General features: G+C 45.3%; 1 protein-coding gene across 1 annotated transcript in view; it reads left to right on the top strand.

Annotated features, from left to right (window-relative positions):
* Positions 1-16,957, top strand: part of Ppa2 (pyrophosphatase (inorganic) 2) — a 77,235-nt gene that overhangs the window by 14,066 nt on the left and 46,212 nt on the right. The window contains exons 3-5 of the mRNA XM_004626772.2: positions 1,623-1,667; positions 6,447-6,500; positions 10,811-10,930. Of these exons, the coding sequence (XP_004626829.1) occupies positions 1,623-1,667; positions 6,447-6,500; positions 10,811-10,930 (219 nt within the window). The remainder of the gene's footprint in view (positions 1-1,622; positions 1,668-6,446; positions 6,501-10,810; positions 10,931-16,957) is intronic.

Here is a 16,957-nt window from a genome sequence, read left to right on the forward strand (position 1 = left end):
TCTCTGTGCTTGCTGTTGTAAGCAGCCACACTCTTGCTGTGGTCACCAATCTACACTATTGGGGTGGGGTGGTAAGTAGGGCTGGGCCTCCAGAGTTTGCAGTCTTCCTTCTCTCGTTCATTAAGTGTCTGCTATAGGATGTGGGTCCTTGAATAAGGAGAGACAAGGAGTCAGGAGGGCAGAAGTCACTCAGGGTTACTATGTAGTTCTCTTTGAGTTTTGTTTCAGCCAATGAACCATCAAACCTCATTATCTCCCCCCTCTCAGTTGGCCAACACCGGCATACCTTTGTTTGCTTTAGTGTTCGCCCATTCAGGAAATCACCCTCTCGCATGTTTGTGGTGAGCTGGACTCTGCTGCAGGCCCCAAGTGTGCAGTGGTGATTGAGACAGACCTCGTTCTTGGACAGTGGGAGCAGACAGTCGTGCAGCCAGTCGGTCCAGCTGCTGTTATAAGGGGAACTGTAGGGCAGAGCGTATTTGAGGGGCGGCATGACAAGGCCTGTGTGCCTCGTAACAGGCACAGGATTCACACTTTGGTTTTGAGAGTGGTGTAGTAGATAGGTGCAGAGGTGGAACAAGGAGGAAGAGAGGGATGGGTCAGTGCAGCCAGGCATAGTGGCACATGCTGCAGTGCCGGTAACCTAGGAGGCTGAGGCAGGGGGATTGCAAGTTCCAGCACAACCTGGTCACTGACAGAGGCCTGTCTTACAGTGAGTGAGGCGCTGGGGATGGTTCTTATGTGGAAACCCTGACATCAATTTCTATTAACTCCAAAGGGGAAGGGGGAGAGAGAAGAGAGAGAGGGAGGGAGGGAGGGAAGAAAGAAGAAAACAACATCAGGAGCATAACACTGGGTCAGTGGAGGGAGGATCTGGGTCAAAATGGAAACTGGGTCAGAACAGGTTGAGATAGGAGGTGGTGGTGATTTCTGGGAATGCCGATTGGTACAGATGGTGGCTATGTAGGCAGGGTCCCCTACTTTTTAGCCAGTGATGCTTGGAATGTTGGCACCCTGTGCTTTGGGATTTAGAGTTTGGGGAAAGAAATAGTTTCAGGGCTGACTCAGGCTGGTTATTTTTCTGCTTACTTTGTTTCCTTCATTAGTAGTCATTTCGGTGTATGTGTGTCCCCCGCAGTGGACAAGCATTTGTGAATGGTGTGGCTTTTCTCCCAGCCCGTGGTAGTCAGGTTGAGTTCAGAAAAGCTTAGAAGCAGCATAGTCATCACTCTGGTGGAATTCAAGGCGGGAGGGGCCTGACAAGTTCGCGGCTTGTCAGCCCTGCTCCCTGGAGTCGCACTGCAATAATGAAACCAGGGTTTTAACCATAATCATGGGAAACTGCCAGTCCTTCCTTGAAGACCGAACAGAGCCTTTACTTGTTTTATAAAATCTTGGAAGATATACAGTACGTGAAAGAGCATTAGCTTTTCTGGTCATGTATTTTATAGAACAGCCTGGTGCTATGTTCTTGGGAACACCAGGTGTTCCGTGGAGTCTGAGCTGCAGGCAGCCTCTGAGGTGGAGCCTTTGCCCATCAGGGACCAAGTTATTGCTGTGCAGCATGTTAATTGTCGCCTGTGAAGCATGCCGATCACAGCTGCCGTCCTTTTCTCTTCCAGGACAGGGGCATTCCTACCAAGAAAGCAAGGAGTGAAGGCGATGAGGTATGTCTAGGTGCTTTTATCTGCAGAGTCACTTCTACACCATCTGTGGAAGCCCTTGATGACCATGCACCTGTGTGAACTGCTCCTAAATATCTTCCCCTGTAAGACAGTCATGTGCATTTTAAAAAATCATTCATTTATTAATTTGGTACAGCTTGGACTCGTAGTGATCCTCCTGTCTCAGCCTCCCCAGTGCTGGGGTTACAGGCGTGTCACCACACCCAGCTGCAGTGGCAGGCACAGCGCTCACCTGGGGTTCCAGGGCCAGCATGGTGTGTGGTACCAGGGATTGAACCTGTGTCCTTGTGCTTGCCAGGCAGGAGCTTAGCCGGCTGCGCCATCTCCCCAGCCCGACCATGTGCATTTTGACAGTGCTCCTCTAGGCTCTCTATAAGACGTGCAGACCTGATACTACTATTAATGTTTTTTATTATAAAATATTCACACTGTACAACTCGCCAGTTTACCATTGGTAAAGTGTACAGTTCAGCGGCACTGGGCACTTGAACACTGAGTTGCCGCAGTCACCACAATCTACCTCCTGCACATTTTATTACCCGGAACTGAACCTCTGGTCCCATCCCCTAGTCACTCCCCTGGCCTCTGGCTCCTGGTGACCTTGTCCCTCTGTCTCTGAATTTGATTGTCCTTTGCACCTTATTGCCATTTCGCTTTTCAAGTGAACAACTAGAGAATATCGAAACAAGAACCCAGATATTAATGGCAAATTATTAATCATGGTCAATAGTCTAATGGAAATATTTATGAAAATTGGTCAGTTTGCCTATTTTTAAAAACTGTAACTGTGCATACGTTTGAGAGAGTTTTGGCACCAAGGAAAAGTAGTTTTCAGAAGGAGAGAAGAGCACTTGCATACCAGCTGTACGATAAAGTATATTCTAGGCTAAAGTATATTCTAGATATGCCACTGAATTCCGTGACTGTCGGACCTGCCAGCAGCTGGAGTTACTCACACAGGCCCACACGCATCGTTGACACTCCACAACTGTTGCTTGGGATCCCTTCAGCTCACACAGTTTTCCTTCTACTCTGCCCTTTCCAGCCTTATTTCCATCTGTTCTCTGCCCAGCAGAGCTTTTTTTTTTTTTTTTTTTTTTTTTCTTTATGGAACTGGGGATTGAATTCAGGCCCTTGCACTTCCCAGGGAAGTGCTTATTCCACTGAGCCATCTCCCCGGCCCCTCCCAGCAGAGCTTTTTGATGGCAGTCTTTTAAATCCACTTCTACACATGGCCATGGGGGGTGTATAATCCCTACACCATTGGATTGTCATCCTTCTGTTTGCCCAAGTCTGTTTATCAGATAGTCCTTGAAACATCTAGACTGGCACCACCCGGAGCGCTTGTGAGAAATTCAGACTCCTGGCTCTATCCCTTGTCTGCTGACTGAATCTCTCCTCAGTGGGTGGGGCTGGGTTAATCTGCATGGCTCCTTGAGCCACAAGGGTCAAGAGCTAGTGGCTGAGATACCAAGTGCCCCCGAGAGGGACTCCAGCCTCTATGGTTCCTAGGGACTCAGCATTTGAATCTTAGTGTATTAGTCTGAATCTGTTGTTGCAGTGGGACAAGTTTATTCTGAATTCAGATCATCAAATTAAATGTATTTCTTAAACACCATGGGTAAGGCAGAGTAAAATTGCTTTGTGTATAGTTGAAAACTTAGCTGGATGTGGTGCACACGCCTGTAATCCCAGCATTGGGAAGGTTGAGGCAGGAGGATCATTGTGAGTTTGAGACCAGCCTGAACTACAAAGTGAGCTTAAGGCCAGCCTGAACTGCATAGCAAGATTCCTGTTTCAAAAAAATTAAAGAGTTGGAGAGGCAGAAGTGTGATTTCTTTCTGTCTTTTCTGAAATACATAAAACTTGGCATTTACTTTTTATATATTTTATTTTTCTTACTTCTGTGAGGAAAATACAGGAGAGGAAAAAGGAGAGAAGCCAAGGACTGAAAGGAGAAGTCGCTGTTCCATGCACATACACAGCTTTCTGATTTGACTTGTGTTCACTTTTGCCTCTTTGATTTTTTAAAAAATAAATGCTGGAGGCCATTGTTGGTTTATAATTGGCATTCCTCTTAGGGAGCTGGGCTAACACTGGTTTTAAAGAAATTACAGGGCAAATGGAGGAGCTGAGAGAAGAAAGTAGGCTAGAAACGAGCCATTAGTGGGGGCAGCGGTATGTGGGCTCCCACTCAACCCCACTCCTCCCCTGTTGTTCTGTGGCCTAATTCAGGTTTCTAGGAGAGCCTTCTGGTAGCTGTACAATGACACAGTTGTTGCTAGCATGGTCCTCTGTCACCTCCTCATACCGGGCCATGTGCACTTTTCCCTGTGTAGGTAGGCTTTCAGGGCTGAATGTATTATGTGAACATCTGCCATTCACTTCGGTTCTTTTTAGCAGCATCTTCAGATGCATGTGAGCAGGTGTGGCCCATCAGGAAAGAGCATAGGAAAGGACAGGACAGCCACTGCAGCTGGGCCAGCAGGGGCCGCATCCACGGGGCAGTGGCTGGGATTCTTTCTTGTGGGTGGGTGTGCAGACATTTATTTTACCTAGAGAAGCACAGTGAAAACCCCATGACTTGTGTGGCTCACTGTATATTTTATTTATTGTGCAAATGATGTTCTTTGAATTAGCACACTTGCATTTCACAAAGAATCTGCAAAGATTCGTGCCAGTGAGATAGCTCAGGGGACTAACTGCCTGCTTAGGCAAGCGCAGAGACTGGGGTTCAATCCCCGGCACTACATGCTGCTCTGGCCTCACCCCCAGGCATGGAGTACGGGCCACTGAGACACAGCGCGGTGGTGTGTGCCTGTAATCTCAGCATTGGGAAGGCTGAAAACAGCAGGATCACTAGAAGTCTGAGCTGTGTAGTGAGATCCTGCACCAAATACAATTAAAAAAAAAAAAATCAACAAAGATAGTGTTTAGCCAGGCTCAAAGAACACTAATCTGGCTGCACATGAAAACTTGAAGAGTTTTTATTAATTAGCAATGCCCCAATGAGTTGGTGGGTGGTGGGCATCCAATAATCTTTTTTGTCTAATTGAGTAAAGATTCCCAGGAGATTTTAATGGGTGGCATGATTGAAGGAATTAGATTAAATTACTTCTCAAATAATCTTTGGAAGGACCTGTGAGATAGCTCAGTAGACTAAGTGCCTGCTTAAGCAAGTGCAGGGGCTTGATTCCCAGCAGCACAGGCTGCGCTGACCTGCCCCTGGGTACGCTGAGCTGGAGACAGAGTCCCAGCATGGTAGTGCACGCCTGTAATCCCAGCACTGGGGAGGCTGAAAACAGGAGAATCACTATGAGTCCAAGCTGTGCAGTGAGACCCTACACACACACACACACACACACACACACACACACACACACACAAATATTTGTGGAAGAGGACTCAGTTTTTTTGTTTAAATCAGTGTATGTTTGCCATACATAATGCTTATACCTGTGTGAGATGGGTGTGTGGGCATCGCACATCTTCCCTTCTCATCTCTTCTCTGCCCCCCCCCCATCTTTTGGTCCCCTTCCTCTGAGAAGGATGTCTCTCTCTGCTTCCTGTTATCTATCTCATAGTTTGCTCTTTATACTTTGGGTTTCTCATGTAAGAGAAACCTTTGTGATGTTTAGCATTGTGTGTCTGATTTATTTCACTTAATGTTGTGGTCTCAGGTTTATTTCTATCTGCTGTGAACTGATACAGTTTTACAGAATACAATCAAAATGAATAGCTAGTAAAGTATAATTCAGATTGTAATTATCGGATTATAAAATGCAGGCACTGTGCAGCCTGGCCATGCTCCAAGGGGCAACTGCCAATCGTTGCTTCTCTTGGAGAAGGCTTGTTACTGACGTCACTGCAGGCAAGTTGTCTTTCAGCTGGAGTCCTCCTTGTAATCTATGGGAAATTATTGTTATTTACTATTGACCTGGGTTCTCCTTTGAGGAGAGCTTTCCCCAAATTCATACATGGGAAAAAGGAGCGAGGGCCTCTTTGCTCCATGGGGAATCTGATGTCCACAGCTTTGCCCACTGTGGTGGAAAGGCTCATCCTGCTGTGTGCGACCCTCATGTTTCCTCTAATGAGAGAGGGCCTTTGCCTCACCTGCTCATTGCAGCTTGGATGCCATTTTTTAAAAATAATTTTCAGAATATTTCACTTCATAATTTTCTGAGCATTTTCCTCTAGGTTATTGAGCAGATCTTAGCAACCTTGTGGGAGTGGGACAGAGTTGGTACTTCTTCTTTCCATGGAGAGCAGAGATGAATGCTTGGCTAAGGGACCCAGTCCCTGCTCCCTCTGTCAGACTAGAGATGAACATCAGAACACATTTCCCTCCCAGTACTTGGGAGGCTGAGGCAGGAGGATGGCCATGAGTTCAAGGCCAGCCTGGGCTACAAAGTGAGTTCAAGGCCAGCCTGAATTGCAGCGAGAGCCTGTCTCAAAGGGACAAAAAACAAAACAGAACTAAACAAAACAAAACACATTTCCCACCCCACTCCTGAAGGTACCTCTGATATACTGGACAGTCATCAGGGGACAGGCTGGCTTCAGTTCTCCTATGTTTTAGACAACTTCTTTAATTTTTAGAAGAAATTTAAGGAAGAGCGAGAGGTATGTTCTAGACACCAACCATGTCTCAAAGAAAGCCTCAAAGTATACTTCTGATGACTGAACATAAGTTTCTCCAATCCCAAGTGCATAAATAAAAGATAGGTAAACTTGCTTATGTTTTCTCTCCTCTGACCACAGAATTTGTTTCATATGGTTGTAGAAGTGCCTCGGTGGACCAATGCTAAGATGGAGGTATGCACGTTTTCTATTAATGTACGCACGTTTTCTATTAATGTAAAGTCGAAACGCTAACGCAACAGTGACACAATAGCATTGTTTCTCTTTTGCATTACAGGGGGTTGATAGATGTCTTTATAATGAAAATAATTGAAAAATAATCTTGTAAACTTTAATTTCAAAAGAGTGCTTTTCAGTTTCGTCTGTCTGGTTTATTGTACACATTGTTATTTAATTTTCAGAGTCTGCTCTTTGTTCGACAAGGTAGCAGATATTTTCACGATTTGCTAAAAGATTCTGAAGTATATTTGGTTCATAGATACAAGTGTTTATTTGAGACCGAGGGCAGTTTTGATTTCTGAGGACTTAATCCCTGGGATTTTATTCTACCTGAAATAAAACCATATTCCTAATTTAATTTCTGAACACAAAGAATTTCTGCTTTTTTGTTTGTTTGTTTGTTTGTTTGTTTTGTCTTTTTTGGCAGAACTAGGGATTGAACTCAGGCACTTGCACTTTCCAGGGAAGTGCTTATTCCACTGAGCCATCTCCCCAGCACCCCATGCTTTTCCCCTCGTTAGATTTTCAAAATAAATTAAGCTTTTCCCTGAAACATGAACCTCTCAAGGACAACTTTTTCCCATGTCTGATGGTTCAGTCTTCATTTAGAGAAGTTCCGTTATGGTTATGTGGCCATTAGTTGGTGTAGTATTTAAGCCTTCTGTAGAATTTAAGTCTTACTTTGGATGTGTAAACAAGGCATTATTGTGTAGGTGTTTGATTTTCACAATATATATGGGACACTACTGGGAATTTTGCTAGATCCTGGTAGTATTTTTGCTAATGTTTTAGTGGAAGTTTCAGGCATTAGATGGTTCTCTTGATAAGTTGCCGTGTTTCACTCTTTGGCCTCTGGCAGCCTGAGCCAAGTGCAGAGCCACAGGTCTGAGTCTGATCTGTGGTAAGTGGGGCAGTTTTCGTTTGTTTTAAACCACAGATTATTTTTTCCCCTGTTTGAATGTCAATGTGGATATGTTTGATAGAAAAAGAACTTTGAATAAAATTACTTGGTAAGAATATGGGTTTTTTAAAATGATTTAGAAAAAATTTTATTGCAAAAAGACAACTTATATAAATTTAAGGAGTTGAGATGATATTGTGATTTACTGTGTTCCCTAATGCAATTGATCTCAAAAACAAAAACAGCCAGGTGTGGCACAGGCCTGTCATCCCAGTGCTTGGGATGCTGAGGCAGGAGGATCGCTGTGAGTTCAGGGCCAGCCTTGGCTCCATAGAAAGGTCAAGGCTGGCCTGAACTGCATAGTGAGACCTTGTTTTAAAAAATAAAAGCAGACAAGACCAGACTATGTCCTCCTGTCACAGATTTTGTACTTTTTGACGACAAATTCCCTGTTACTTTCAGTCCCTCAGACCAGTAACCACCATTACACTCTGCATCTTTTTAAAAAAATTTAAATTAAATTGAGTTTAACTGAGACATACACTTCTAACATTGCACGTAGTCATAGCGTACTGTGTGCTATTTGACACCTTCTCCACATTTGGAATGCTGAAATCACAAAAACGTGTGTCTCCTCCCATATCTGATTTCTTTAGGACGCCAGCTTCCCAGTCCTTTCCCCTGGCTTTCTCAGTGCATGATGCGTGCCGTGCAGTAGCACATCAGACATCTCCTGTCTGCCACCTCATGCCCATCGGGCCGCTTTCCTTCTGTCCCTGGTCCTTCTCCCCAGCCATGCCACCTCCTTTCCACCCTCCAGCAACTTGAGACCCCACTTGTGAGTGAGCTGGGGCGGTGCCCTGTTCATCTCGCTTGACGTAAGGATCCCCAGCTCCATCCATGCTGTTGCAGGTGACATGATTTTGTCCCTTTGCTGGCCAAGTAGTGCTCTGTTGTGTCGCTCCCCCACAGTTTACTTACCCCTCACCAGTCAGTGGAGGGCTGAGCTGCACTAATGTGCCGGCGTCCCTTCACTGTGGCACTGTTCTCCATTCCTGAGGCTGCCGAGCACTTGGTAGCTCAGTTTCAGGTTTCCGAGGAACCTAATGGCTCTCTGACAACACTGCTCCCGTGGTGAGCAAGGCTTCCCTCGGTCCAGCCTTGTCAGCGCTGCCCTGTGATAGGCGCTGCTCTCATGAGGCGAAGCCACAGCTCATTGGGCTCTCAGCTGCATTTCGCTGACCACTGGTCCTGTGAATCATTTTTTCATATAGCTCTAAGCCATTTATGTTATGCCATCTTTTAAGAAATGTCTAGATCCACTGTGTATTTTAAAATCAGGTTGTTTTTCTGCTGTTGACTTTTTGGAGCTCCTTATGTGTTGTGGCACTGTCCCCTGGTCAGATATGTGTATTGTAGGTATTTCTCCCATTCTGTATGTCATCTCTGCATTCTGTTGATTGCTTGCTTGGCTGTGCAGAGCTTCTTAATTTGTTGTGTGATCCCATTTATCTGTTTTTGCTTTTGTTGCCTATGCTTTTAGGATCACAGCCAAGAAAAAAAAAATCATTGCCCAAACTGATATATAGTTTTCTTCTTTTGTTTTTATGAAGAATAATAGCTTAATGGTTTTTGATTTTACATTTTAAAATCTTTAATCCATTTTGTGTTGGTCTTTGTGTTCACGTGAGGTGCCAGGGTCAGGCTTCCTTCCTCGGGAGTGGGGTCCAGTTGTCCCCGTACCGCTCATGGAGGAGGCAATGTTTTTTCCCACAGTGTATTATTGGCAACCCCATTGCAGGTTGCCCGCACACAGCTGGCCTGTGCTGGGCTTTGCTTCTTCTTCTTCTCCTTCTCCTTCTCCTTCTCCTTCTCCTTCTCCTTCTCCTTCTCCTTCTCCTTCTCCTTCTCCTTCTCCTTCTCCTTCTCCTTCTTCTTCTTCTTCTTCTTCTTCTTCTGGTGGTGGTGGTGGTGGTGGAACTGGGGATTGAACTCAGGCCCTTGTGCTTGCCAGGGAAGCACTTATTCTACTGAGCTATCTCCCTGACCCCCGGGCTTTTCTTCTACCTCTCTGGCCAGTGCTGCCTATCCCTCCGCAGACCCATCCTATCTTGTAGTTAGCTTGGAATCACATTTTGTTGCTTTGGTTAGTCAGGGCTTATTTGTGTTTCTGTCTGACCTTTAGGGTTGATTTTTTGGACATCCATATTTAAAACACGACTTTTGAGTTTTGACATGGGTGGTGTTGAGCTTGGTTCCCAGAGCTCCGAATAGCATGCACACTTGTACGTGAGTGTGGCATATCTTTCTGCTTACTCCTGTCTCTAAATTTTTTCATCAATACTTTGGTTTTCAGTGTGTGAGCCTTTCTCTTCCTTGATTAAATTTATTTGGAGTATTTAAAGTTTTCTTGTAAATGAAATTGTTCTCTTGATTTCTTGGGTAGGTAGTTTGTTGTTAGGGTATAGAAATGCTACTGATTTTTGTGTGTTGCTTTTGTATCCTGCAACTTTCCTGTATTTATTTATTCTGTGTGTGTGTGTGTGTGTGTGTGTGTGTGTGTGTGTGTGTGTGGTCTTTATGGGTTTTGGCATGTGTGACACTGTTATCAGCGAACTTACTATTTCATCTCTCTCTGTCCCACTTGCTCTCCTCCTGTTTCTCCCGTGGGGCTGATGTGGCCGCCCCAGGCTTCTGCTGTAGGTGGGAGGGGGCACCTCCTTCATTTGCTTCACTTCTGACAGGAAAGATTCCAGTCTTTCACCACAGAGGATATGATGAAAATCTTCAAGTTTATTATAAAAGATTCTTGGTAATAAAAGATCCAAGATTAGTAACCAAAAACAAGGACTGGCCAGATAGCTCGGTGATCTCCGGTGTGCCATGCTGACCCCACCCCTGGGGCAAACTGAGACAACGAGGGGGCGTGGTGGCACTCGCCTGTAATCCCAGCACTTGGGAAGCTGAAAACTGGAGAATCAGTACGAGTCTGATCTATGTAGTGAGACTCTGTAGACCCTGTACTAAATATAAAAAATAAAAAGAAAATCCAAAAACAAGTTGATTAATCTTTATCTTCTTGCTTTTTCAATCATTTTATTATTTGTGTTAGAGGTAATGAGTTCCTAAATAATCCAGCACCTAAATAGATAACCAGACGTTTCCTTTCTAGGCAGTTTTTCTGACACAGTACTATAAATTAGTGATAAGAGCTGGCTGGCTTAATTTATTTTAAAGCACCTTTGATCATTAAGTTGGACTATGAATATTTTGTCTGAAAATGGCAGGTGTAAAAAATGCCACTTGGTGTAGAATTAATCACTCACATCCCCTCTCACTGTTCCCCTCTCCCTGACCCATTCAGATCGCCACAGAGGAGCCCCTGAATCCCATTAAGCAGGACATGAAGGGCGACAAGCCCCGCTATGTGGCCAACGTCTTCCCCCACAAGGGTTATATATGGAACTACGGTGCCCTCCCTCAGGTAACATTTTGGTTACAGTGGTAAAACTCTTCTGTCTTCTGAAAAAATTGCCTTGTAAATCCTGTGAGCTACCTGAATTTAAATTGGTTCCAAGGACATGTCAGTTTGGGAGATTTGTAAATTTGAAATTCTTTAATGTGTAGTTTTGTCATATCAGTAAACCGTGCTTCTCAGCATGTTTGTGTGTGCTCAGGCGCACGCGTCAGGCTCATGGGACGCTCGCGGGTGGCGTTCTGAGCACAGTCCTTCTCGGCCCGGCTTGTGGGTCAGTGGAGCACTGTGCAGGTTTCTCCGCAGTCATCCCTTCATTCACCTTCATATATGATACATTTTTAAAGCTCTGATCTATGGATCTTTTAAGTAATAACTGTTTTCCAAGCTCCTTGCGAACTGATTTAGATAACTTTAATTTTATTATTCACTGTCATGACTTCATAATTTTTAAGTGGAAAACAGTAAAAATGTGGATAATCACGGCTACACCAGTGGTAAGGCAGTGGCGCTGCTGGGGCTTTCGCCTTCCGTTTGCCCTTCTTCCTGCCTGGCTTTTGTTTCCCTTTCATGCTGTCACCCCAGGGAAGCAGTGACTCTTTCCGGTTTTTTCCTGAGCAAAACTCTATCTCCCAGGTCGGATCCAAAGTCTAGGGTTTGGTGACATCAGGAAGCATTTGCTTTGGTGTTTATAACATCCATTAGATCATCTGTCTGTCCAGAGAATGAACATTTTTACTGATGAATTTTAATAATTCACATCAAATTCCAAGATGCTGTTGGGGAACTGCCTAAGGAAATGGGGGAGGGAGTCTGGCTTTGCGTAACCAGGGAAGCAGTGCCTTGCACTACCCACTGCAGTCTTGCTCAAGCCAAGGAGGATGGGGCATGGGAACCGCTGTGTCCCTGGAAACTGGGGAAGCCCGTTCCCTGGCCCGCCGGGCCTAAGGAGACATCTGCAGAGCTTGGGATATCCTGAGAAGAAAGGAGTGGGGAGTGGGGGATGCGAGGCTGGGCAGAGCAGCCCAGCTGTGCTTCAGTTCCCGCGCTGCGCACTTCCGGCCCTGTCCCTTGGGGCTTTGTGAGCGAGGCCATGCCTGCGGTGTGCATCATGCAGGGACAGATGAGATGCGGCCTTAGGAGCATGCAGCAGTAAGAGCTGGATCACAAGCAACGGGGACGTGGGTCTCAAAGGGGCTGTGTCGTGTGTGCATGCCCTGCACACAGGCTGTAGATGTTAGCACTGCAGAGGATCATCTCAGTTTATCTACAGCCTGATCGGGGTGATTAATGATGAAGTCATGGGCATTATGTAGCATAGTACGTACCATTAACTGTTTAACCAGTTGTCATTTCACCGTGGAAAAATGATGAATTCGATGTGCTGATGAGGGGTGAGAGATTAGGCGGAGGAGAAGGAAGCGTCTGTAGTGTCCTGTTCCCCTGGATGTATTTGTGTTTCCCAGGTGCTGTGTGTTGGGCTCTCAGCTTGTTAGATGTAGTAGCTTTTCTCTTTTAATAGCACCTGGGAATGTGACAAGAATCTCCTAATTCATGGTTAACTTTGCAGTTTCCATAATCTAATCTAAATTTCATTATTTCATCTAATGTCAAAAGCAGTGTTCTATTTATTTGTTTATTTACTTAACTATTTTCGAGACAGGGTCTCACTGCGTAGTCCAGGCTGGCCTTGAACTCATTATTGTAGTCCAGACTGGCCTCAGACTTGCAACAGTCTTTCTGCCTCAGCCTCCTGAGTGCTAGGATTATAGGCTGTGCCACCATACCCAGGGCAAAAGTGATGGTTTTAAAAATAAATATCTAGCTGGGTATGGTGATTTAAAAGCAGCATGAATTATAATCTGGTAATCTTTTTTCTGCACAAAAGCACTCCAAGGGCCTCCTAGTACTAGGAGGATAAAACAAACTTCTGTGGCCCCAGCCCCACATGATCGACCCATGCCTACTTCTTGCTCCTTTGGCCATATTCCTCCTTGGCCCTTACTCTCTGCTATGCCATCTTCTGGGTTCTGACTTCAGGCCTGCACAGCACTGCCCCTTCCTCCCTTCCTCCTCCCCCTTTCTTCCCTCATCCCCCTCCCCCTCCCTCCCTTCCTCCCCCCTCTCCCTTCCCTGCACCCATTCCCTCCATTCTTGCCTTCCTTCCTCCAATGCTGTGTGTTCCTGTTCTCACTCCTGGTGCGAGAGCAGTGTTAAAGGTCACAACTCTCTGGAACTGTTTTCTGAGGTCAGCAGTGGCCACAGCGAGCATGCGGCAGGGCTGCTGACCAGAAGGGGTGGAGGCCTCGGTGAGGGGTGTGGGGTGAGGACCTGAAGGGAGCCAGGCATTTGAGGCATTTTGAGGAAGAGCAGCCAAGGGCAGCAGCCTGGGGCTGCAGCGGAGAAGCCCGGTGCGGAGCAGAGACACAGCCCAGCCTTGGGTGTTGGTGGACGGGGCTGGGCTTATATCTGGACAAGAGCTCTTTACTGTCTCTGAGATCCATGTTGACCTTGCATGTTTATGTGCAAACACGCACACCACAGATTGAGCAAGTGATTTATTTACCCTTCCCCACAGGTGTACCCATTCACCTCCTCAAGTGCTTGTCCCCAGGTCACCTTTATGATGGCATCCATCAAAGTTCCTTTAAAACCTTTGACCAGCCAGGTATGGTGGTACATACCTATAATTCCATCACTCTAGAGGCTGAGGCAGGAGAATTGCCTCAAGTCAAGGCCAGCCTGGGCTACAGAGCAAGAACCTGACTCAAAAAACAAAAACAAAATCAAAACAAAAAAACCCTGGGGCTAGGTATATACTTTGGCAGTCTAAGCATCTGCCTGGCAAGCACAAGGCCTGGGTTCAGTCCCCAGTACTGCATGCCGTATCTGCCCCCAGAACCTAAGACGTGCCATGCTGGCTACTGAAACCAGTCATGGTGGTGCCCACCTGTAATCCCAGCACTGGGGAGGCTGAGACAGAAGGATCACTATGAGTCTGAGCTGTGTAGTGAGACCCTGAGCCAAATAAGTCAATAAAAGATTTTTAAATATATATATATATATATATATATATAGTCTAAAATCAGCAAATAGAAGACCAGCGAGATAGCCTAGAAGACTAAGCAGCAGCTTAGGCAAGCACAGGGACCTGGGCTCGATCCCCAGCGCCACATGCCATGCGACCCTGCCCCCAAGCACACTGAGCCAGTGACAGAGTCCAGGTGTAGAGGCGCATACCTGTAATCCCCGCACACCAGGGAAGCTGAAAATAGAAGTTTCACTTCGAGTCCCAGCTGCATAGTGACACTCTGTACCAAATACATAAATAAAGATTAAAAAAAAAAAAAAAAAAGCCCAGAAGTTTTACCATGCTTCCTGAAGTTGCTGTTTCTGTGCTTTGTTTTTTCCCTTTATATCACACCTACCAATGTAACCTATGGATAATTTCATTAGTTATCATGTTTATCGTCTTCTGGCTGAAACACGGACTTCTGAAAGCCGGTATTCATTTCTTCTGTGCATGGATCTGCCCTAGTCTCCTCCAACGTGGGTGTGGCACCCAGGTGATTGATAAATACTTGATTCTGAATGAATGAATGAGTGAGTGAATGAATGAATGAATGAACAAATGCAGTGTGTGTGTGTTTGTTTGGAGGCGCATGTGGATATCAGATCTTACAGCTCCCTTGTGATTTGTCAAGGAGGGGAAGAAATTTGTTGAGAGCAGTTACCAGGCCAGCTGCTTGGAGTGCACTTAGCAGAATTCTGTTCAAGGGGAAGCTCTCCACAAAGCTGCAGCCCATGCTGTGCTGTGGAGATGCCTCGCTGTCAGAGTCCTAGTAACTTTTCCCAGAGTGCCTTGCTCCAAGTTTTAGGTTTGGCTGGGGTAAACATCGTATTATCCACATGTCACAGGTCAGGCAGTGTTATGTCTCTGAGTGAATATTCAGACTGTCTGGCTCGTATTGAAGGGCTGACTCACTTGAGATTCGAGGTTTCTTCAGTCTTACTGTGATATTGAAGTATTCATTATAAATTAGGTTCATTGGCCTTGAATATTATGTGGTGTCATTTATTAGTTTGAGACAGACGACTGACTCTCCTAGGGCTGTTGGCTCCCTGGTGCCATCCCCCCTCCACCGAAGGTGCCCTGGGTAACAACCAGGTCAGAACATAGCGTAGCGCAGCTCACAGTGGGTCCTTGGGAGTCCCACTGTCGTTGGTGACGTGGGCTGCACAGTGAAGTGTTTAGTAGGGGTGAGTGCAGGTGACAATCAAGCCGCTCTCTCACTTCCTTGGCTTTGGTGACCAGAGTCCTGGGGAAGCCGGAAGGCATTAAGACCGCCATGTGTGGGCAGCTTTGTATCATCAGCGATTTTCGAAGAGCCCCAAGGGCCAGAGCATGGTAATTGCAAGCATGCTAAGTCATATTTACAGATTGTAAGGTAATTATTTCAAGCTGTTTTCGGCTAGATCAATAAGGTGCAGATTCAGAATTATTCATTTTCATGGATGTACAGCCATCAGTATAACACTGTGCAGTATAAAGAGAATGTTTCAAAAAGTCTTTCAGAAACATGTAGAAGACACATTCGTGAACCCCTCTCAGAACGCTCCCTCACACTTTAGTGACATTGCTTGGCCAGCCCTCTGTATGGAGACATGCTTTCTCATTTATGCTAATTTAAAATTCATTCAGCATTTCTTATTGAAAGTTCTCAGGGTGCGTCTGTGCAAAACAAACTCTCTGCTTTTGTGGAACCAGCCCAGTGTAAGTCAGATTCTTACTAGGAGTGATCAGGAATATGGTAGACATTTACAGTTTTTAGAGAAATTATCCCAGAAAAGACACATTGCTGCAAATCCCCCCATCCCCCCCCCCATTTTTGAGCACTTATCTGTGGTACTTGCCACTTTGTTTTGGTTTTTTTTGTGTGTGTGTTTTAGAGAAAGGTTGACAGGGTGTTCAGGGTCTCACTACTAGATTGGACTCCCAGTGATCCGCCTGTTTACAGCCTCCCAAGAGCTGGGATTACAGGCACATGCTTCCACACGCAGTCTCAATTGCTAAGTGTACCCCAGGGTTAGGGGAGGAGGTGGGGATGAGGCCAGGGGTGGGTCCGCCAAGGCAGGCCTGGGGACAAATCCTCGCTTTAATCCACTGAGCTATTTGGCCAGCCCTGGTTCTTACTACTTCCTGAGGCAGATCTGGACATCATTTTTCATGAGTGTCTCCGGTTGCTGCCTCAGTGTCCTCCGCTGGTTCCAAATGTCTCTTTCATCCTCCTTTTGAGTGGGGAAGAGCTAGAAGTCACACAGAACCAGATCCGGTGAATAAAGTGGATGTGGACCCAGTGGCAGGCTTGTACAGCCCTGCCTTTATGTTGAGTGCTACTCAGCAGCACAACTCACCATATTTTTTGATTCACATCTCATAAAGATACTTAGGAGAGAGCATTTTGAGAACTGCTTCAGAAAGTGGCAAAGACAATGGCATGACTGTTCATAGTGAGGAGGAGGATTTTGAGGATGAATAATGGCAGTTTGTCTTTCACTGTAATAGTTTGTTAAAATATTTGAACAATGATAATACCTTTGATCAGTTATTGTCTTTATTTCTCTATTGATAGGTGGGTTTTACTCTTTGTTAATATCTTTCTTGAGTCCTTGCTAAATTTTTTGTGTGTGTATTGGTACACACTTAGGAATCCAGTTGTGAGTTACACATGTAACTCACAACTACGTGTTTTACTACGTATTCCTAAGTTGTTTGCTAGAATAAGTTATAACAATTTACACTTCTACCAGCAATTCATATATGGTTCTGGTATTTGGGATTATCAGATTTTTAAGCAAATTGTTGAAATAATGTTGTGTTCAGTTTTTAATTTGTATTTCTCCAATCAATATCTTTTATAAATTTGTCTTTTTCTTTGAGTTATCTGTTTATTCAGCCCATTTTCGCTGGCTTGCCCATTTTCCTCCTAAATTGTAAAAGCTATTTCTGCTATTGTTAAAACAAATATTTGGATG

This window comes from Octodon degus, unplaced genomic scaffold (genome assembly GCF_000260255.1).
Source record: "Octodon degus isolate 3935 unplaced genomic scaffold, OctDeg1.0 scaffold00016, whole genome shotgun sequence".
Classification (NCBI taxonomy): Eukaryota; Metazoa; Chordata; class Mammalia; order Rodentia; family Octodontidae; genus Octodon; species Octodon degus.